General features: G+C 47.9%; 1 protein-coding gene across 1 annotated transcript in view; it reads right to left on the bottom strand.

Annotated features, from left to right (window-relative positions):
- Positions 1-42: 42 nt before the first annotated feature.
- PPP1R13B (protein phosphatase 1 regulatory subunit 13B) overlaps positions 43-17,301 on the bottom strand; it is a 74,797-nt gene continuing 57,538 nt past the window's right edge. Inside the window, exons 7-17 of the mRNA XM_080931977.1 lie at positions 15,844-16,040; positions 12,976-13,116; positions 10,437-10,617; positions 7,100-7,266; positions 6,305-6,806; positions 4,650-5,419; positions 4,061-4,198; positions 3,849-3,982; positions 2,616-2,782; positions 2,033-2,232; positions 43-1,118 (exon numbers count right to left, since the gene is read on the bottom strand). Of these exons, the coding sequence (XP_080788103.1) occupies positions 1,077-1,118; positions 2,033-2,232; positions 2,616-2,782; positions 3,849-3,982; positions 4,061-4,198; positions 4,650-5,419; positions 6,305-6,806; positions 7,100-7,266; positions 10,437-10,617; positions 12,976-13,116; positions 15,844-16,040 (2,639 nt within the window). The 3' untranslated portion in view covers positions 43-1,076. The remainder of the gene's footprint in view (positions 1,119-2,032; positions 2,233-2,615; positions 2,783-3,848; positions 3,983-4,060; positions 4,199-4,649; positions 5,420-6,304; positions 6,807-7,099; positions 7,267-10,436; positions 10,618-12,975; positions 13,117-15,843; positions 16,041-17,301) is intronic.

The following is a 17,301-nucleotide window of genomic DNA, read 5'->3' on the forward strand; positions in this document are numbered from 1 at the left end:
ACTCAAACCAGGTGTGACACAGCAGTTTATTGTGCACGTCACACAGCATCAGCGGCGTTGGGATGGCAGAGGTTGCTCACAGGGCATCACTTTTGGCGCCACCCTGTGTGATCAACAGTTGGCAGCTGACCACAGCACTGCTCCCAGAGCCTACACAGATTTTCACGTAGTTATGCACAAGACACACATGAAAAATACAGCCTAAGGGCTTGTGTTTCGATGAGAAGAAACATTGCCAACACAGTCTGGTAGTTTCCAATGGCCTAGTTGAAAAATAATCCTGGAGTATAAAAAAGCCTGTCTACGGAGTTCAAGCTCCTGAATGCAGAGCTCGCTTTGCGTGGAATGCAGCCACAGTGGCGGCGTCCGGTCTGACAGGTGGCTGTCCTGAACTGGGCTTGGCCCGGCCCACCACAAACTTGACTTAGGCTCATCACTGCTCAGACTCCCGGGCCTTAGCTACTCAGAACAGAATGAGCTTATGCCAGAAAGGGGAGAATAAAAATGACGGACGCTGTGCAGCTAGAAGCTGTAGGAATCCGAGAACCCCGTGTGCTGAGGCATGCAAGTCCAGCCACAGCAGACTGTGGTAACTAAACAGCAGTTTCTGAATGGGCTCCTTTGGTAGTGAAAGGAAAGACAGTTTTGTGAGAAAGGATGATTTGAGACTTTCCAAGAAGGGGTAGCCAAAGCCACCTGGTTGCAGCTTGATCTTGCTGAAGGTCTGAGACATAACATGAGAATGGCCTTTGGGCCAAGTCAGAGCTTTTGTCTTCATTGGCAAAAGTCAATGGCTCATAGTCATGACTTCTTACTGGCAAAAGGGCTGGATGTTTTGGAAGCTGGGTATTTATTTAGATTTACAGTAATTGGCAAAAATGCAGTCCTCTGAAGGCAAAAGTACTACCTCTCCCAGTTACTGCAAACTGGAGAAGGACCTCACCTGGGAGTTGGGATTCACATTGTGGATACTGTCTGCTAAAATGAGCACCATGAGACCATCCTAGCTTCAGTGTTTCCAGGGCTGCTGGAATCTAGCTCCTGGAAGCAAATGGGATTGTGGTACTCCTCGGGGTTCAGGCAAGTGTCCGCTGCCGGGGCTTGATCCGTGGATACAACTGGGAAGCAATGGACAAGAGTTAGGACAAGATGACAGAAGGATTTGGCCTCCAGGATCGTCTCCTGTCACCTCAGCATTATCTCCAAAACATGCTTGCTCAGACCCAACCTCAGCTGTCCTGCCCTCCTGTTCATATGTGCATCACACCTGAAAACCTGTCACTGTCCCCAGATCCTCAGGTGTAACACCCATGCTGGCTCATGCTTTGGCATCTGGCAGGTTCAGAATATCTAGGAAGGTTCGCCAGGAAGCACCTGCTGGCTTGCCACAGCACTTGGAGTAGAGGCTCTTTCTGATAAGCGCAGATGCCACAGTGAATGTAAAGACCGCCACCTGACCCACACCTCTCCACCACTTTTCTCCACAGGTCCTTGTGAGCAGTCAGGTACTGCCCAAGGCTTGTGCTTAACTCTCCATTCTTCTGCCTTCCAAGTGTTATGATTGCAGAGGCTGGGGATTGGGTTCAGTGGTAGAGCACTTGCTCGGGCCCTGGGTTCAGTTATCAGGTCAGGAGAGGAATGGGTTACAAAACTTCCAGAGCACACCACCACCAAAAGCAGCCGAGCAGTAGATTAGTGTGCACTACTACACCAAGTTCTGGACAATTCCAGAGCAGGGAGAACTACGTGGGGTGGCTTAGTACTTCCCAAAGTACGCCATGAGCAGAGCAGACTGAGGTGATCCTGATGGCCTCTAAACCTCCACAAGCTCTCCATTATGTGGCAAAGCCACACAACTCTAGGGACTGGGGACTTGCCCATACACAGAGCAGACTACTGGGGCTTGGAGAGAAGTGTTGTTCTACATTGATGCCAGCAGAACTGAACCCCATGCTGAGTGTCTGTGACTTCTGTACAGGTCAACAAGGCCAGAAGACTTCCAGCATCTAAGCCGAGTGTGCTGAGTGCTTACCCCAAGCAAGTTTTTGGGCACATAGCCCTCCCGGTCCCCAAGACGAGCCCACCACCACTCGGTCTCATTTTCATCTTTGCGCCTCAAGATGGTGATGGCATCCCCTTCATGGAAGGACAGCTCATCACTGTTCTGGGCCTCATAGTCCCACAGAGCATACACAGCGCCTTTGTTCATTACTCCCAGCTTCTCTTGTACCCCTAGGATGAGAAAGGGATACAGGTTTTAGCAGATGGTGGCCAGCAGAGATAAAGGTGAAATAAAACTCATATCAAGAACAAACTTTAGGCAACCATCAAATAAGGAGCTGTGACGGCCCTGAGAAGCAACACAGCGGGTACACACGGTGCTTTGCACCTTGGGTATTGTAGATGTGACATCAACACGGGGTCTTGAGTGACTTCCTCCCTTACCAGCCTCTCCCTATGTGACTGCAGCCTCCATTCCACGTGGGATGTGTCTGCCAGAACCTGTGTGCCTGTCCAGGTTCTTTACTGCCCAAGAATTGTGTTGCCTGCTGCTGCTGTGAGTTCAGTACCAACTGGCAAACAGTAATGTCTCAACACCAAGCCTCCGTACATACCGTACAGAAACTGGGAACACTGGATATATCCTTCCTCCATCTCTTCACACTTGTCTGCAGCAGTCTCGATGTCACTGATGGTGGAGGCAAAGATGGCGGCTCCACTTTCCACCAGCTGCTTGCAGAGGTGGACACTGTTGCAAGAGGCAGCACAATGCAGTGGTGTCCTAGAACCAGAGCGGGAAACACATAGTCAGGAACCACCCAGGGCTACCTGGCTCCGGTGTGACACAAACCTCCAAGAAAAGGTACCACAGCTATGTGCTAGGCAAGTTTCTAGGTGTTTTGTTAATTTTTATGTGTATGGATGCTTTGCATGCATGTATGCGTGTGCACTGTGTATGCAAAGGCCAGAAGGAGGGTGTCAGTGGATTCCCTGGGACGAGGTTACAGATGGTTATGAACGGTTGTGTGGGTACCGGGAAGCAAGTACTGGGTCCTTTGGAAGAGCATCCAATTATGCATCTCTAGTGCCAGAAAGTTCTACTTGTTTTGTTGTTGTTTGTTTGAGACACTTTCTGTGTGTGGCTGTCCTGGGACTTGCTCTGTAGACCAAGCTGGCCTTGAACTCATGAGCGGCTCCTCCTGCCTCTGCCTCCTGAGTGCTGGGATTGAAGGTGGCACAATCACATGCTTCCCCACTTCTAGCATTTAAAAGTTGTGATTCACTCGTGTTACCTGTGTGCAAATCTTTGGAAAAGTGTGTCAGTATGTGGATCAAGAAATGCATACCAGTATCAACATATATAACACATTTGAAGATACAGTTATTTACAGACAGCTAGGCTGTAATGTGTAAGTGCAGGTGCGTGGAGGCCAAAGAATGGCATTGAGGTGTTTTCTTCAACTGCTTCTCCACCTTTTAAAGAATTATTACTAGATTTTTGGTTTTTTCCACTGATTCATTTATTCACTTACATCCCTATCAGTCCCCTTTCCCCTCACACAGCTCCTCCCATCCCTTCTCTTCTGAGAAGGGGGAGCTTCCTCCCCACAGTGTCACCCCTCCCTGGGTCATTGAGTACTGCTAGGTTTTTTGGATGCCTGTATTTCATGTTGAATGTTTGAAAGTGCTAATCAGGCACATGGAGAACACAAAGGGCGGCACTGTGCCACAGACGGCTTTCCTGGGGTGAGCGAGGGGCACCCCCCTTAGAGGCTCCAACCATTTGTTCCCGTAAGGTAGGGAGTGGGCCTCTGGGCCTTTCCATTCCCACACCCATGGGTTCTCACCATCCATCACTGTCTGCAGCATTCACATTGACACCAAAGTCCAACAGAAACTTCACGATATGGTGGTGGCCAGCACAGACAGCATTGTGCAGGGGGGTGATCCCTTCGTCGTTGGGTTTGCTAGGGTCTTCCACCTAGGACACAGAGCATGTGAAAGCCAGCCATTCCTTTTCCAACTCCCAGCAGCACATGCATACGGGAGGATGACTCACCTCATAGATGATCCTCTGCACTAGATCAAACTCTCCTTCGAGAGAAGCATCTAGAAGCAGTGCTAGGGGGTTGAAGCGCACTCTCAGCCCATGCCCTGTGCGTTCAGAGTTGGGCTTCTTCAGGTTGGTCCGTTTGCTCTGTAGGTAGGTGAAAGCAGTTCAGCATCAGGTGACCTACCCAAGTCAAAGACTTACCCAAGACCCTGCTGTGGGAAGGGGTGGCAGGAAATAAGGCAGTTCTCTAGGAGCAGCTCTGGTGGCTGCCTTAGTAGGGCCTGACTATCAGTTGAGTGCGGTGGATGCCTGAGGCTGCTAGCTACTCCTGGAAAGACTTGTGGGAGGGAGTATGGTAATAGCCACACTGTTGAACAAAATGTCTTCCCCAAGGGAGTCAGCTCATCTCTACTACCCATGGCGGTGGCTCAGAGATCCCACTAAGAGCCCTGTGTGTAGTCCCTGAGATGGAGATGGTCCCCAGCCCTCTCTGCAGTGTCATCTAGCTTACTAGGGTACCATGTGCTATGCTTGGGACTGTTCTTCCCCACATCTAGTTCTTCGTGCCTGGCTTTGCTCCAGAGAGGATACCCACCGCGGATGCTGCTGGAGGATGGACGACAGGGGAAAGAGGTGCTGGAGGGACTTGATCCTCCTCTAAGGGAGCCTCAGCCACAGGACTTGGGATCTGTTCTGTGGAGGGTACTGTGGCCACATTGTTATTACTGTCCTCCTCGCTGGGCTCAGCAGTTTGATGAGCTGTTTGGGGACGAATGAGTTCCTCTGGCTCAGGGGAAGGTAACTCATTATCATTGGCATCTGAGGATGGGGCAAGCTCTTCAGGAACTGGGGCTGTGGGCCGGGGAGGGAAAGACTCATCCAAGTTGCCATTGGCATTGGTGTTTCCATTGTCCACATCAGCTAAGGTGCCCACAAAGTCCTGTGAAGGGCTGGGCTGGTAGAAAGGGGTACCCTCCATGCCACCAGCCAGCGTGTTAAAGCGTTGATAAAGCAACTTTTGAATGTTGGGCCCTCCAGGGCCCTCTGGCTCTGTGATAGAGCTGCGCTTCTTCAGGGGTCGGGGTGCATTGGCCAGCTTCCTGCGGAGAGCTTCCAGGTCCGCATCACTCTGATAACGAAGTGGGGAGTGTACGATGGGTGTGAGTTTGGTGGGGCTCAGCGGCCGTGGCAGGCTTTCCACCGAGCTGCCTTCCCCAGGTACACTGGGGCCTTCCTGTTCTGGCTCTTTCTCAGCACATTCTGAAGGTGGCTGAGGATGTGTCGTGCCTGTGCCCAGTGACCCATGAAGAAATGGTAAGGGCGATGGAGATGCTGACCCTGACGGTAGGACAGGCTTTCCATATACTGGAGGAGAAACAGAGGACAGAACAATTTTATCCTGGCTGCTGTAACAGGAGCTTCTCCCTGGCACTGACTTGACGACATAGAAGCTACTGTTGCTGGTAGGTTCTAAATTCTTAGCAAATCTTTTCCAAGACCCTCCACTCGCTCCCTTTCAATTGGATTATATGTTTTGTTCCAAAACTGGGATCTTTCAAAAGGAAAGGATGTTGACATGAGCATTCCCACTCTAATAAAGTCTGTTGTTTTCTGGCCAAGAAAAATTCCAAATCAACTACATCTGCATTCATGGGACTGACTCAGGCAACATGGAGAGAGATACTTACCTCCTTGGAACAGGACACATTTGATCTATGGCCCAAGAGCTTCTCCCAGGGTCAGACCCATGCCCACAGACCATACTCCTCGGGAAATCCTTGATAGGTAAACCCATCCAGGAGTCTGGATGCTGCAGTCCTGATCTGGCTCACAGAATCCTCCAGCTAGAATGGGAATCTCTGACCTCAGGTCCGTGGAGCTGTGCTGTATCTTTTCATTTGCCTTCTATCACGCGCTCCAGGATGTCTCTCCTGGCAGCGCCCCACTGCCCAAGCCCAGGACGAGTACTTAGCAACAGCCAGCAGCTCCACCCCTAATCACTGGTAACTGATGGCACAAGCTGCCCTGAAGCAGGAGGAAAATGGAAAGCCCAGGAGTCTTATCCTCCTAATGATTCACTGTGCCGACCTGGGAGGCACTCAGGGCGTGGCTCCCCTTTAAAAATTTCTGCACTTGGTCTCATTTCACCCCAAACTGACAAGCTACGTTTTAGGTAAGAATATGTTTTATCTTATCCTAAGTAGCATGCAATGGATCTTCCATTTCAAAGAGATTGTATAGCCAGCATACCTGCTTTAACTGACTTATTTAAGGTGCCATGCGCTGGTGCCTGGTAATTCTTAGGTGGTGTGGCTTGCTGGAGGTACATGGAGTATATAGAACTTGAATTTACTGTCTGAGGTCCTTTCCTGGGAGACTGCGGCCTTGACCCTTTATCAGCCAGGAAAGGCCTAATGGCCACTGTGAGTGGAAGCTCAGGTTTTCCATCTCCAGTTGGAAAGGCAGGTGGCCCCGCTGGTGGGTATGTGGGACTTGGTGGCACTGAGATCCTCTGCTGAATCTGCTGTGAGGAGCCAGGTTGGGGAGCATTGCCTGCTGGGGGCAGCGGGGCAGGTTTCTGCCGACTTGGTGGGCCTGCACCAGGTCTGGGCAAGCTTCCTTCTTTCCTCCTCTCCAGAGAGCTTGTTGATCCTGGGCCCAGGGGCCCAGGACTTGGGTATGTCCCGTAACTTGGGGGCAGTGGCTTGCCTACACCAGGTATGGGAGGTGGCCCTTTGCCAATCTCGATGCCCTAAATTTAGGAGTTAAGAGAAAACAGTAAGTTACTCTTTGGAAGGGTAAACATACTTTTTTCCATTTATAACAGCACACAGTACAATTTTGAGCCTTAAAAGGACATAGGACTCATTACCCGTCTAAACATGATTGAGTATGCCCAGGCACCTAAGGGCCAGTGACTCTCTAGGACTCGGGATATAAAACTGACATATCAGGAGTAACCTGCCTTCACAGTTCACACCCTCGAGAAGATCAGAACATGAAGGAAACTCCCTGGGGCTCTGTGATTAAAGCCAGATGACCTACCAGCTTCTCTGTAGCTCCCAGGGCTGACAAAGGCAAAGGCTGGCTTGAGATGGCACCTTGCTTTAGGGTTCCCTCCATGCCCGAGTCCTTCCAGTCTCCACCAGGCATCTGAGTTGACTTCACTGAAGCAGAATTCTGCTTTAATGTTGGCCAGTTTCCATCATTAGCTTGAAAGTAGCATAGAATTTAAATAAAAACAAAAATGTCTTCAAGTTAGTTGAGGCAGAAACAAATACAGTGCGGGGACTTCCAACACCTGCAGGCTTATGAATTTGCTCCAAAGCCCGCAGGCCCTGCCTAAAGCCCAAGGCACGATCCTGGCTATGGTGGCCAGCACTTCCAACATGGTAAGGCCCTGCTGTGCAGCAAGGGCTGTACCACACTGGAATATCCACAGCATATAACACAGCAAGCACTTACCCACCAGGTACCATTTATAAGCAATCACATACAGCCATAGGAAAAGACTTAGCATTTGACTTCATAATAGATTTGATTTGTGTGATTTCCATTATTAAAATAAAATTTCTCCTCCAATGTGAGAGGTTCTTCTTCTGTAAAGTAGTCTGTGGCCGAGCACAAGAGGCCAGGCCCTGTTCTCTCTGACTGGTGGTATTTGTTGAAATGATTAGGAAGCCAGTTATCACCTGCAAGTTTCCAGGAAGCCCACAGAAAGATGTTTATTATAGAGCGTTTTCCAAACTGAAAAGGAGTTCACACAAGTGACCTGAAACGGGGGTTAGCCCTGCCTTAGGCCTCTGCTCCTCTGACAGGCACAGGTATGGGCTGGCAAACTTTAGTCCCAAGCCAGCCAGGTGCGAGCAGGAACAATGCAGGTGGGAGGACTGGGCAGCAGAACAAAGGTCATCTGTCATAACTGCTCCAGTCTTGAGTGTTAGCTGCTCCAGAATATTCCGGTGGCATGTACTGCAGGGACAAGCTGCCCTGATGCTCTAGCTGCTCGGCATCATTCACTGACGACAGTGCCAGGACTGGTGAGACGTTTCAGAGGCTAACACAAGCTCCCTTCAGTCTGCCAGCCTCCTGACAAGCACGTGAGCTTTCACTCCCTTCCAGGTGAGTGACTGGGCATGTGGGCTCTACGAAACTCACCAGAGGCTCCCAGGGAAAACTCAGCTTACTGGGAAGGCAAGGCTAACTGGAGAGCCATGGCAGGTAGGCTGAGATGGGATTTTCTGCTCTCAGGGGCATGGGAATCAATATGGCTGCTCACTGGTCTCAGAAGTCCCACAGCAATGGGAAGTTTTACAGGAAGCAGCCATGAGAGGATTAAGAAACTTTTTTCCCTCAGGATAAGGTAGATGTTAAAAGTAGCCACTTATTTGTATTACAAAGCAAAGGGCCTTTGATTATGATAAGAAACAGGCTTCATAAATAACTCAGAAAATCTCCACTCTTTTTCTGAGGTAAGGTTTCACTATGTAGCCCAGGCTGGCCTAGAACTTTGAATGCTGCTTCAGCCTCCTAGTGTGTGCCATGATGCCCAGCAGTTCATCTTCATTTCTTGAGAAATGAGCAGCTCTCCTCTGCCACAAACACAGCCCTTTCCATGCCAACATCTATCACTTAGTGACCAACCACATCTGGATGACCACGCAGAGGCCATACCCCCAATTCCACAACTGGGCTAGAAGGGACATGTCTATTAGCCCAGTATTGCTTCCAAGTGCAGGGGTAAGTAACAGTCCTTTGTCAGTTTGGAAAAACAAGTGATTGTTGATTCAGTGTGTTATAGATCAAGTGCCCCACTAAGGCCGTTAGGTGACATACAGTTTACAAGAGGGCTGGCAGAGTGCCCCGAGGAGCTGCAATGAGGCCCGATGTCCAGGTCTGACACTGTCCATGTGCTGGTCCCTCTGCATCTACTGTAGCCGTCTAGGTAACAGAAGCAGGAGAGCCAACATGGATCACAGTAACCCTGAGGATAATTTCTCTTCCTAGCTCCACAGCTGAGACCCTGACCCCAGCCTGTGTTTGCACAGGAAAACTGCATGAGCTGCTTTCAGCTACTGGGAAGAAAAGAGGGTAGAGGCATCTTCTGGCAACCTTAGGAGGCGACACAGCACTTGAGCAGAGACTGGAAAAAAGGTGGCATTCTCAGCTTGAAAGTTTGTGTTGGTGTTGTTTTGGTTTCTTTGTGTAGCCGTGGCTGTCCTGGAACTAGTTCTGTAGACCAGGCTGGTTTTGAACTCAGAGGCCTGTCTCTGCCTTGATGCCAGCTTGGAAGAAGTTTTAACAACTGATTCAACAGAGCAGGAGATAACCATGCTAATTTCTTGCCACTAAACATTTCCACACTTGTACCACGGATAAGGGAGTCATCCTTACCAACGCATGCTGCAATGAGGTGGTCAAGCTCAACACAGAACCTATCTGACTGCTAAGATATGGTCATAAAGCATGGGGCTCTGGCTCCCCTTGCTTGGAGTCAGGAGCCAGATGGCAGAAGTAGCTATGCACAGTAGGTGCCAAGCAACAGAAAGCAGCAACAATGCCTTTATCCCAGTAGAACAGAGGCAGGAGGATCTGCCTGGTCTACACAGTGAGTTACAGAACAGCCAAGGCCACAGAATGAGACCCTGACTCAAAAACAACTACTCTCCACACCCGAAAAGGGCAGCAGCACAAAAGATTACCACAAACTTGTTACTAACCTGAGGGGAGAAAAAAACACAAAACACCAGCTTTGCATCAGGACAATAATATTTTCACAAACTAAATATGCCAGGAAAGATTGGTGATTCTGTGTATACAGGCCAACTCTAGTCATTGTAAGGAAACCTTGTTAGGAAACTTTAGACAGGGTCTCTTTATGTAGCCTATGCTGGCCTTGAACTTGTGACCATCTTCCTACTGCCTCCTGACTACCGGGATCACAGGTGCATGTCACCATACCTGGCATTCCTGATTCTTAATCTGTTAGTGTAAAAAACAATCATCCTCTCCACACAGAGAGCCCGATGCCTGGATGGAAGCCCATGCAGTGAGTCCCCAGAGCACAGTGCTGCAAAGCCCAAAGAAAGGGTTTGGGGCATTTCCCTCTCCTCTCCTGGCCTTGATCCCTGGTGCTGTAGATCCAGCATGGCTTCACAGCCACGCCCATAATCCAACTCAAACCTGTGGATTTCCTGACTGTGGTGTGTGCGCTACCGTGACTTGTCATTTGTAATTGTAAAGCACAGTGGAGACCTTCAGATCAGGGGTCACTGTTGTGGACAGCAGTGACCCTTGGGGAAGAGAGCCCGGATTTACCGGGGCAGAGCTGCTGCCCATATACTCCTCCCATGCTCCCCAGGGGAGGCCTGGGGCAACTTACCAGATTTGGATCTTACGTGGGTAGCACTTGAGGCAATGCTGAGAGACTGGGGCTTGACAGGGTCCCCTGGGAGAGGAAACCCCCCAGTACTGGGAACCTGGATATAAGGACCCACAGCAGCGACACGACCAGAGGTGCTCAGGGGTGACTGTGGTGATGATGTGCCATTCACACGGTTCAGCTGCAATGAGGATGAAACTGGAGTCAAGACTAAGTCCAGTGAGAGACTGTCGGCCTGGGAGAGAGGAAGGTCACTCAGCTTGTTACCTGGGAAGCCCTTTGCCTAAAAGACCAGCATGGAGAACGGGAGCAAGCCTTCAGAGAACTTGACACCTGCCTGCTGGTGAGCTCTGAAAGCACTGACAAGATGCTAGCGTGAGTCCTATAACCTGAGGACTGTCTTCCTTCACTCAGGGATGCGATCCCCCTGCTGCATAGACAGACGAGCCTGCTTGTTCTCTGCACATGGCTTCAAATCCTGTTACTCACTGTGCAGTCTCAGGCTAGTAACTTAGCCTCTCTGACCTCTGTGTCTGAATCTACGGTTAGGATGAGAGTTACCGTAAGGATGCAGGATGAGTACTCAGGTGACACTCCAGTCCTGACAGGGACTCTGCATCTCTGGGAACAGTTCTGCTTTTGTAAGAAAGGGTACAACCAAGCAGAAGTCACCCACCATGCGATACTGACCAAGATCAAAAGCAAGTATGGCAGGATTCTACCTAGAGGTCCAAGGCTCCTTATGGCTCCTTGCTAGGAAGGTTCTACAGGGAAACCTGGATTCCCAACTGCACCCACAATTCCACATGCTGGGAAAGGCTCAAGACCTTCACACATGAGCACAAGTACCTAGGTCTTCCAGAAGAGCCAGGCTCTGCAAACACACCATCCTTTTCAAGATCCCTGAAACAGGGTAACTTATCTAGTAGCTATTTGTGGTCTTTCACTTTTTTATTGTGTGTGTGTGGATGTGTAGAGGTCAGGGACAACTTACTATAGGAATTGGTTCTTTGAGTCCATTGCACTATGTGGGTTCTGGCTTGAACTTGGATTGTCAGGCTTGGTGACAAGTGTGTTGTTTTGCTGAAACACCTCATTAGTCCTGTGACAGTTGTTTTGTTTCCCCTTTGTTTGAGTTTGGGGATGGTGGTGGTGCAGTTTTATACATCTTGGCTAAGCCACAGTACAGAGATAGGTGCTCACACAGTAATTTAGACGTTGCCAGGAAGACCCTTTTTAGATAAAATTAGCATTTCATCGACTCTAAGACAGAGGACGCTCTGTAAGATGGGGGTGTCTCATGAAACTGGTGCAATGCCTTGAGAAAACAGAGGTCATCCAGAAAGAGGGGACTATAGCAGCCAGCTTTGTACTTAAGCTCCCAAGTTCTCTGTGCTCTAGGTTTCAGAGTTGCTAGCCTTTATCAACATGTAAGCCAGGTTGGAGAACTACCTTAGCAGTAAAGAGTACTGGCCACGTTGCCAGTGGATCTGGATTTGATTCCTAGGACCCATGTTCAGTTCCAAAGACTGACTCTGACACCCTCTTCTGGCCTCTGTGGGCACTGTGTGCATATGGTGCATAGACATACAAAAAATTTTAAAATCTAAAGCAGAAAGAACCCACATATGCCAATTCCTGAAGGTAACTTTCTCATCCTCTTTCCCTCCCTTCTTTCTCCTCCACCTCTCTGAATACCTCTCCCCACCACTCAATATAAATCCACACAGAATCTTGCCTTTTATGGCCTCTGTGTTGTTAATCTTGATTTGTCACCTAACTTCAAATCCACTCAAGGCCTGACACCCACACCCTCCTCAGAGCATCACTTAGACACCTCTGTCCCCAGACCGTCTCCTGTGTCCATGGAGAGTCAGAGCAGGAAAGACACGTGGGCACCTGTCCTGCTCTTCCCTCAGCCCGAGGTGCCCACGATGTGTGAGGGTTGGGTGTGGCATCCAGCTAGACACAAGGCATAGAGCTTGTTTCAACTCTCACACTGACAGGCAGCGAGACTCAGAGGGTAAAGGACAGGCACATCCTGGACCATGGTACAGTATCAGATGTTAAAGGAATGGGGCAGCGATCTGGAAAGTCACCATGCTGTTTAAAAAAAATCAAGGTGCAGACTGACTAACATGTGCCACAATCCCATTTCCCACCTCTATAGCTTTGTGTCTGGATTAAGCAGAAGACTGGAACCATTAGTAACAGTCAGTTCTGGAGAATAGGGGAAGACTACCATTCCCCATGTGAATATTCCTGTACTATTTCAGCTTTTGCTCAAAATATTTACTATTTTGAAATTTAGAATAGCAAATATTTTTGAAAATGGAATTCTATATAGCATTTTGTTCAAGACTGTTGTTGAGACATGATTTCTCTATATAGCCCAGACTGGCCACTAATTTACAAATCTCCTGCCTCCACCTCCTAAGAACTGAGCTTCAGTATGTAGCAGCAGGTCCAGCAACAACTGGGGACTTTTAGATGAAGCCCTATGGCAGTTTAGCTCACAGCCATCCACTCCTGCACATGCCTGGATTTTCTTGCCGTAAAGGCGCTCACGAAGCTCGCTGATCCGCTTATCCATCATGGCCACTTCCATGTTGCGCTTGTTCAAGAGCTCCTTCTGCTGCTGGAGCTTGGAATTCTGTTCCTGATTAAGCTGGTTACGGATCTGCAAAGGAGAAAATACAAAGTAAAAGTTGCATTAACTATATCCTGTTAGGTGTCTAGTAGGTGGGTCCTATATGGGTTCCACACGTGAATCAAAATGTGTTATCTCCTCAGGGCCAGTCTGCCCTGGCCACGGCGTGTCGGTTATCCACACCGCTGCAAGGTACTCAGACTCCATGAATCCAAACAACAAAGACTTTTTAAAAAAGTGCAACCTCCACAAAGTAGACTAAAACATTCTAGAAAGCAGCTGGTCAAGAGCTTTCAGGAATTGCATATGAAGACACACACATGCAGGTGGCTGTCTGCGAGTTCCAGGCCACTCAGGATACACAGTGAGATATTGTCTCCAAATTAAAAAAATAATAAAATAAAAAATTCCTGGTAGACAACTCATTTGTTTTTCAAAACTTAGCCACAGAACTGTGCAATACCAGCAGGAGCCACACGATAAAATGGCTGGTGCCAAGAGGGGTCTCTGGGGTCAATGGAACACCAAGCTAAACTGGTAACGAGTAAGCCAGGGAAGGTAGCCCATGCTTGCAATGCCAACATGACGGAGATGGAAGCAGGAGGATCTGGAATTTCGGGCTAGCTCTGGCTATATGCACACTAAGTTCAGGGCCAACATGGACCGTGTGAGGCTCACTCTCAATAAACAACAAACAAACCCTTACAGTCTGTAACCATTTCTCAATGTACTTTGATTGATTTTGTTATATAAGGACCAGGAAGTGGTGAAACACACCTTTAAACCCAGCTCTTGGAAAGCAGAGGCAGGTGGATCTCTATGAGTTAAAAAAGTCCAGCCTGGTCTACAGAGGGTTCCAGATAGCCAGTGATACAAAGAAACCCTGTCTCACACAAAAGAGACTACACACTTCCCCTTCTTACACTGCTGTTCGCCACACACCAGATGCTGACCATCTCCGTGTCACGGCTGCACTGACGGGCCTGCTTATGCTGATCATGAAAACTATCTGCAAATGCAGAAGTGAACTGTGGGCATGTGGTGGCCAAGCCTCTCTATAATGACCGTATGTTACAAATGCACAGGAACTAATTCCAAAATGCATGGCTAGTGATAAACACAGAGTTTGAAAGTAAAGTTGCCCCTTTGTTAGTGTTACAGAATAGCAGGCACTGCAATGAACAGCTTACATGACCTCTGACCTCTCAACTTGGTAGTCTTCGTTTCTGTTGGGCTGTTCTGAGAGGCAGTTGTGGGTGTCAGGGAAGAGACTGGCCTGACATGACAAATCTGTGTTTCTACTTTGGCGAATACTCACTTCTAAGTTTTGATTCCTAGCAGAGTAATCCAGAAGCACAAGACTCTGAGCTTTTTAATATTTACTGTGTTTTTCAACAAGAGCCCCCACCCCTTCGCTGTTATGGAAAACAGAATTTATGGATAGAATGTTTCCCATTATTTTAATAAAGGGGAGTACTTTCTCTTTTTCTCCTCCTTCCTCCCATCTCAGGGGAGTACTTTCTAGAGTAAAAACTGTATCTATATTAGTTAAAAGGTCACATTCCTAGCCATGCATGGTATCACAAGCCTTTAATCCCAGTACTCAGGAAGCAGAGGCAGGCATATCTCTGAGTTCAAGGCCAGCCTGGTCTACAAAGTGAGTTCCACAATAGCCCAGAATTTCACAGAGAAAGTCTGTGTTAAAAACCAATGGGAGGAAGGGAAGGAGAGAGTGAGGGAGAGAGAGAGAAGGAAGAGTGACCATAAAGAGGTCAAATTTTCACTTCCAGGAAGATGAAAGAAAAGAGAAGAGCATGGAGGAAGGAAAGGAAGTGTGACTCTGTGTTTGAATGTTTGCAGAGCTGACTTGCCACTGTGTGCAGGCACAGCACAGGGGAGCCAGTACAGAAGTAGCTTCTGCTTGCTCGAGTTCTGGTGCCAGAGACTGAACCCAGGACCTTATAAATACTGGCAGGCAAGAACTCCACCACTGACTAACAGGACCTTGCTATATACACAGGTTGGCCTTGAGTTCATGCTGTTGCCCAGCAGTTCTTATGGAACAAAAACAGGACAAACACCTTCAACTATTCATCCTCTTCAAAGTACATGCAGGACAAGGGCCAATAGCACTCTCTGAGTCCTGGGGGCAGCCTCTGCAGCAGCTCTGTTAGAATCCAGGAGGCAGACCCTTAGCCACTGAATGAGGAATTTCAACTATAGAAGTAACTGGAGTATCACACAGATAACCCTAAATTCCAAATATAGTACTTAGTTTGCTGAGCTGTAGCTGACATTTTATTATTATTGTTTTACTTATGTGTATGTGTGTGTGTGTACATGTGTGTCTGTATGTATTCCTGCTGAAGGCAAAGGAGGAGTGTTGGATGAACAGTATGTGCATTATGTGTGCTCAGTGCTTGCAGGGCAAAGGAGGGAGGCAGTTGCAGATGTCTGTGAGCCACCGTGTAGTGCTGGAAACGCAACTTGGGTTTTCTGCAAGAACACTAAGTGCTTAAGAGCTCTGAATCATTTCTCCAAGGCCGAGAGATGGAAATGTCGAAGGCTGAAATCTCATGTTTTGTCTCCCTAAAGGTCTTAGGAGTGAGCCCTTTTGGAGGCATTTTCATGTGATGAGTCAGAACTAGTATCAAGTTAGGATCTAGGAATGCGTTTCCAGGCTCTGAATCCCTGGCATCCTAAGGACAAAGTCAGGACAATGCCTGTATCTAACCAGCCCCAGGCCCAGGCTCTTACCTGCAGCTCTTGGTAGAGTCGCTTTAACTCCACTGCTGCTGGCCCTGTCAACCTGCCATTGTACGACTGGAACCCATTCAGCTTTCCTTTCTTTAAATCTTCTAGCTGCTGACTAAGCTGATCAACTCGTAAGATGGCAGTCTGAACTTCCTGCTTCTTTTCCTGGAACATGGCACTGAACCTTTCTATCTCAGCAGCTGTAATTACCAAGGAAGAAAAGTGGTTATTAAAGGACGTGCTGTTTTCATCTCTATCCATTATATTCACTTGTGGTATTATTCAGGCTAGCCTTGGATTAACGATTATGCATAAAATAATAAAGATAGAGTGAGTATATGTATAACCCCTAACAGAGTTTTTTCCTTCCAAGAGCTAGAAGTGAAGAAACTCTTGAGTATTAGATTAGCTGTGCGGGTGTTCTAGCCTACCTGGCTCCAAAACACACCAACAGGCTTTGAAGTCCACGATGTGACTATTCACAGTCAGTAACTATGCTTCTGTTAGTAACTGAACATTCTTCAGGGGTATCAATTCAAAAGCTAGTCTGGTCAAAACACTTCAGAAAACGAGAGAGCAAGATAAAAGCTTTTTTGGGAGGGTCTCACCCATTGCTGTAACATTAAACAGATATTAGCTGAGCTGAGACGCAAACACAGCAAACCCAAAGTTCACAGAGAAGCACCTGTGATGTAACTGACCGTTTGCTGAGATGACGCCCTACTGCATAGTCTTTGCCTCTCAAGGGCTGAAATTACAGCCTCGTGCCTCCATACCTGGCCGTATGGCCTTCTTAATGCTTGGATGAAATTAGTTAAACAAAAACAGACTACTCTTTATAGCCCCTGGAACAACCTGACACCAGTCAATAACCACCATAACAGAAAATTCCAGAGCTATTCCAAGACAAGTTGAATGTCATAAATATGCAAAAATCATCATAGATTTATCAAAATTTTAAGTTCAAGGAGACAGAAATGTGAACCTCCCTATTAACCAAAACACATAATATACATTCATTAAATCATTACATTGTGGGGCTGGAGAGATGGCTCAGTAGTTAAGAGCACTGAGTGCTCTTTCACAGGTCCTGAGTTCAATTTCCAGCAGCCACATGGTGGCTCATAAGCATCTATAATGAAATCTGATGTTCTCTTCTAGTGTGTCTGAAGACAGCTACAGTGTACTCACATAAATAAACGAGTCTTTAAAAAAGTTATTACACTATGCCCTATAAAAATCCGTAATTATATTTATGTTTTTAAAAATCCAGGAAACTGAATTCAAACAATACCATCTTAGAACACAACCTCATTCAAATTTCATTAGTTTTTTCAGAGCAGAATATCCTATTTAAAATCCCAATTAACCAAATGAGCTCTATCTTCTTTGCTGCAGGTGAGAGTTAGGTGTTAGAACTTGCACAGCGTCATTTGGGTGTGTGACTGGGATTGCTGCCAC

Source organism: Micromys minutus (assembly GCF_963924665.1).
Source record: "Micromys minutus genome assembly, chromosome: 1".
In the NCBI taxonomy this organism is placed as follows: domain Eukaryota; kingdom Metazoa; phylum Chordata; class Mammalia; order Rodentia; family Muridae; genus Micromys; species Micromys minutus.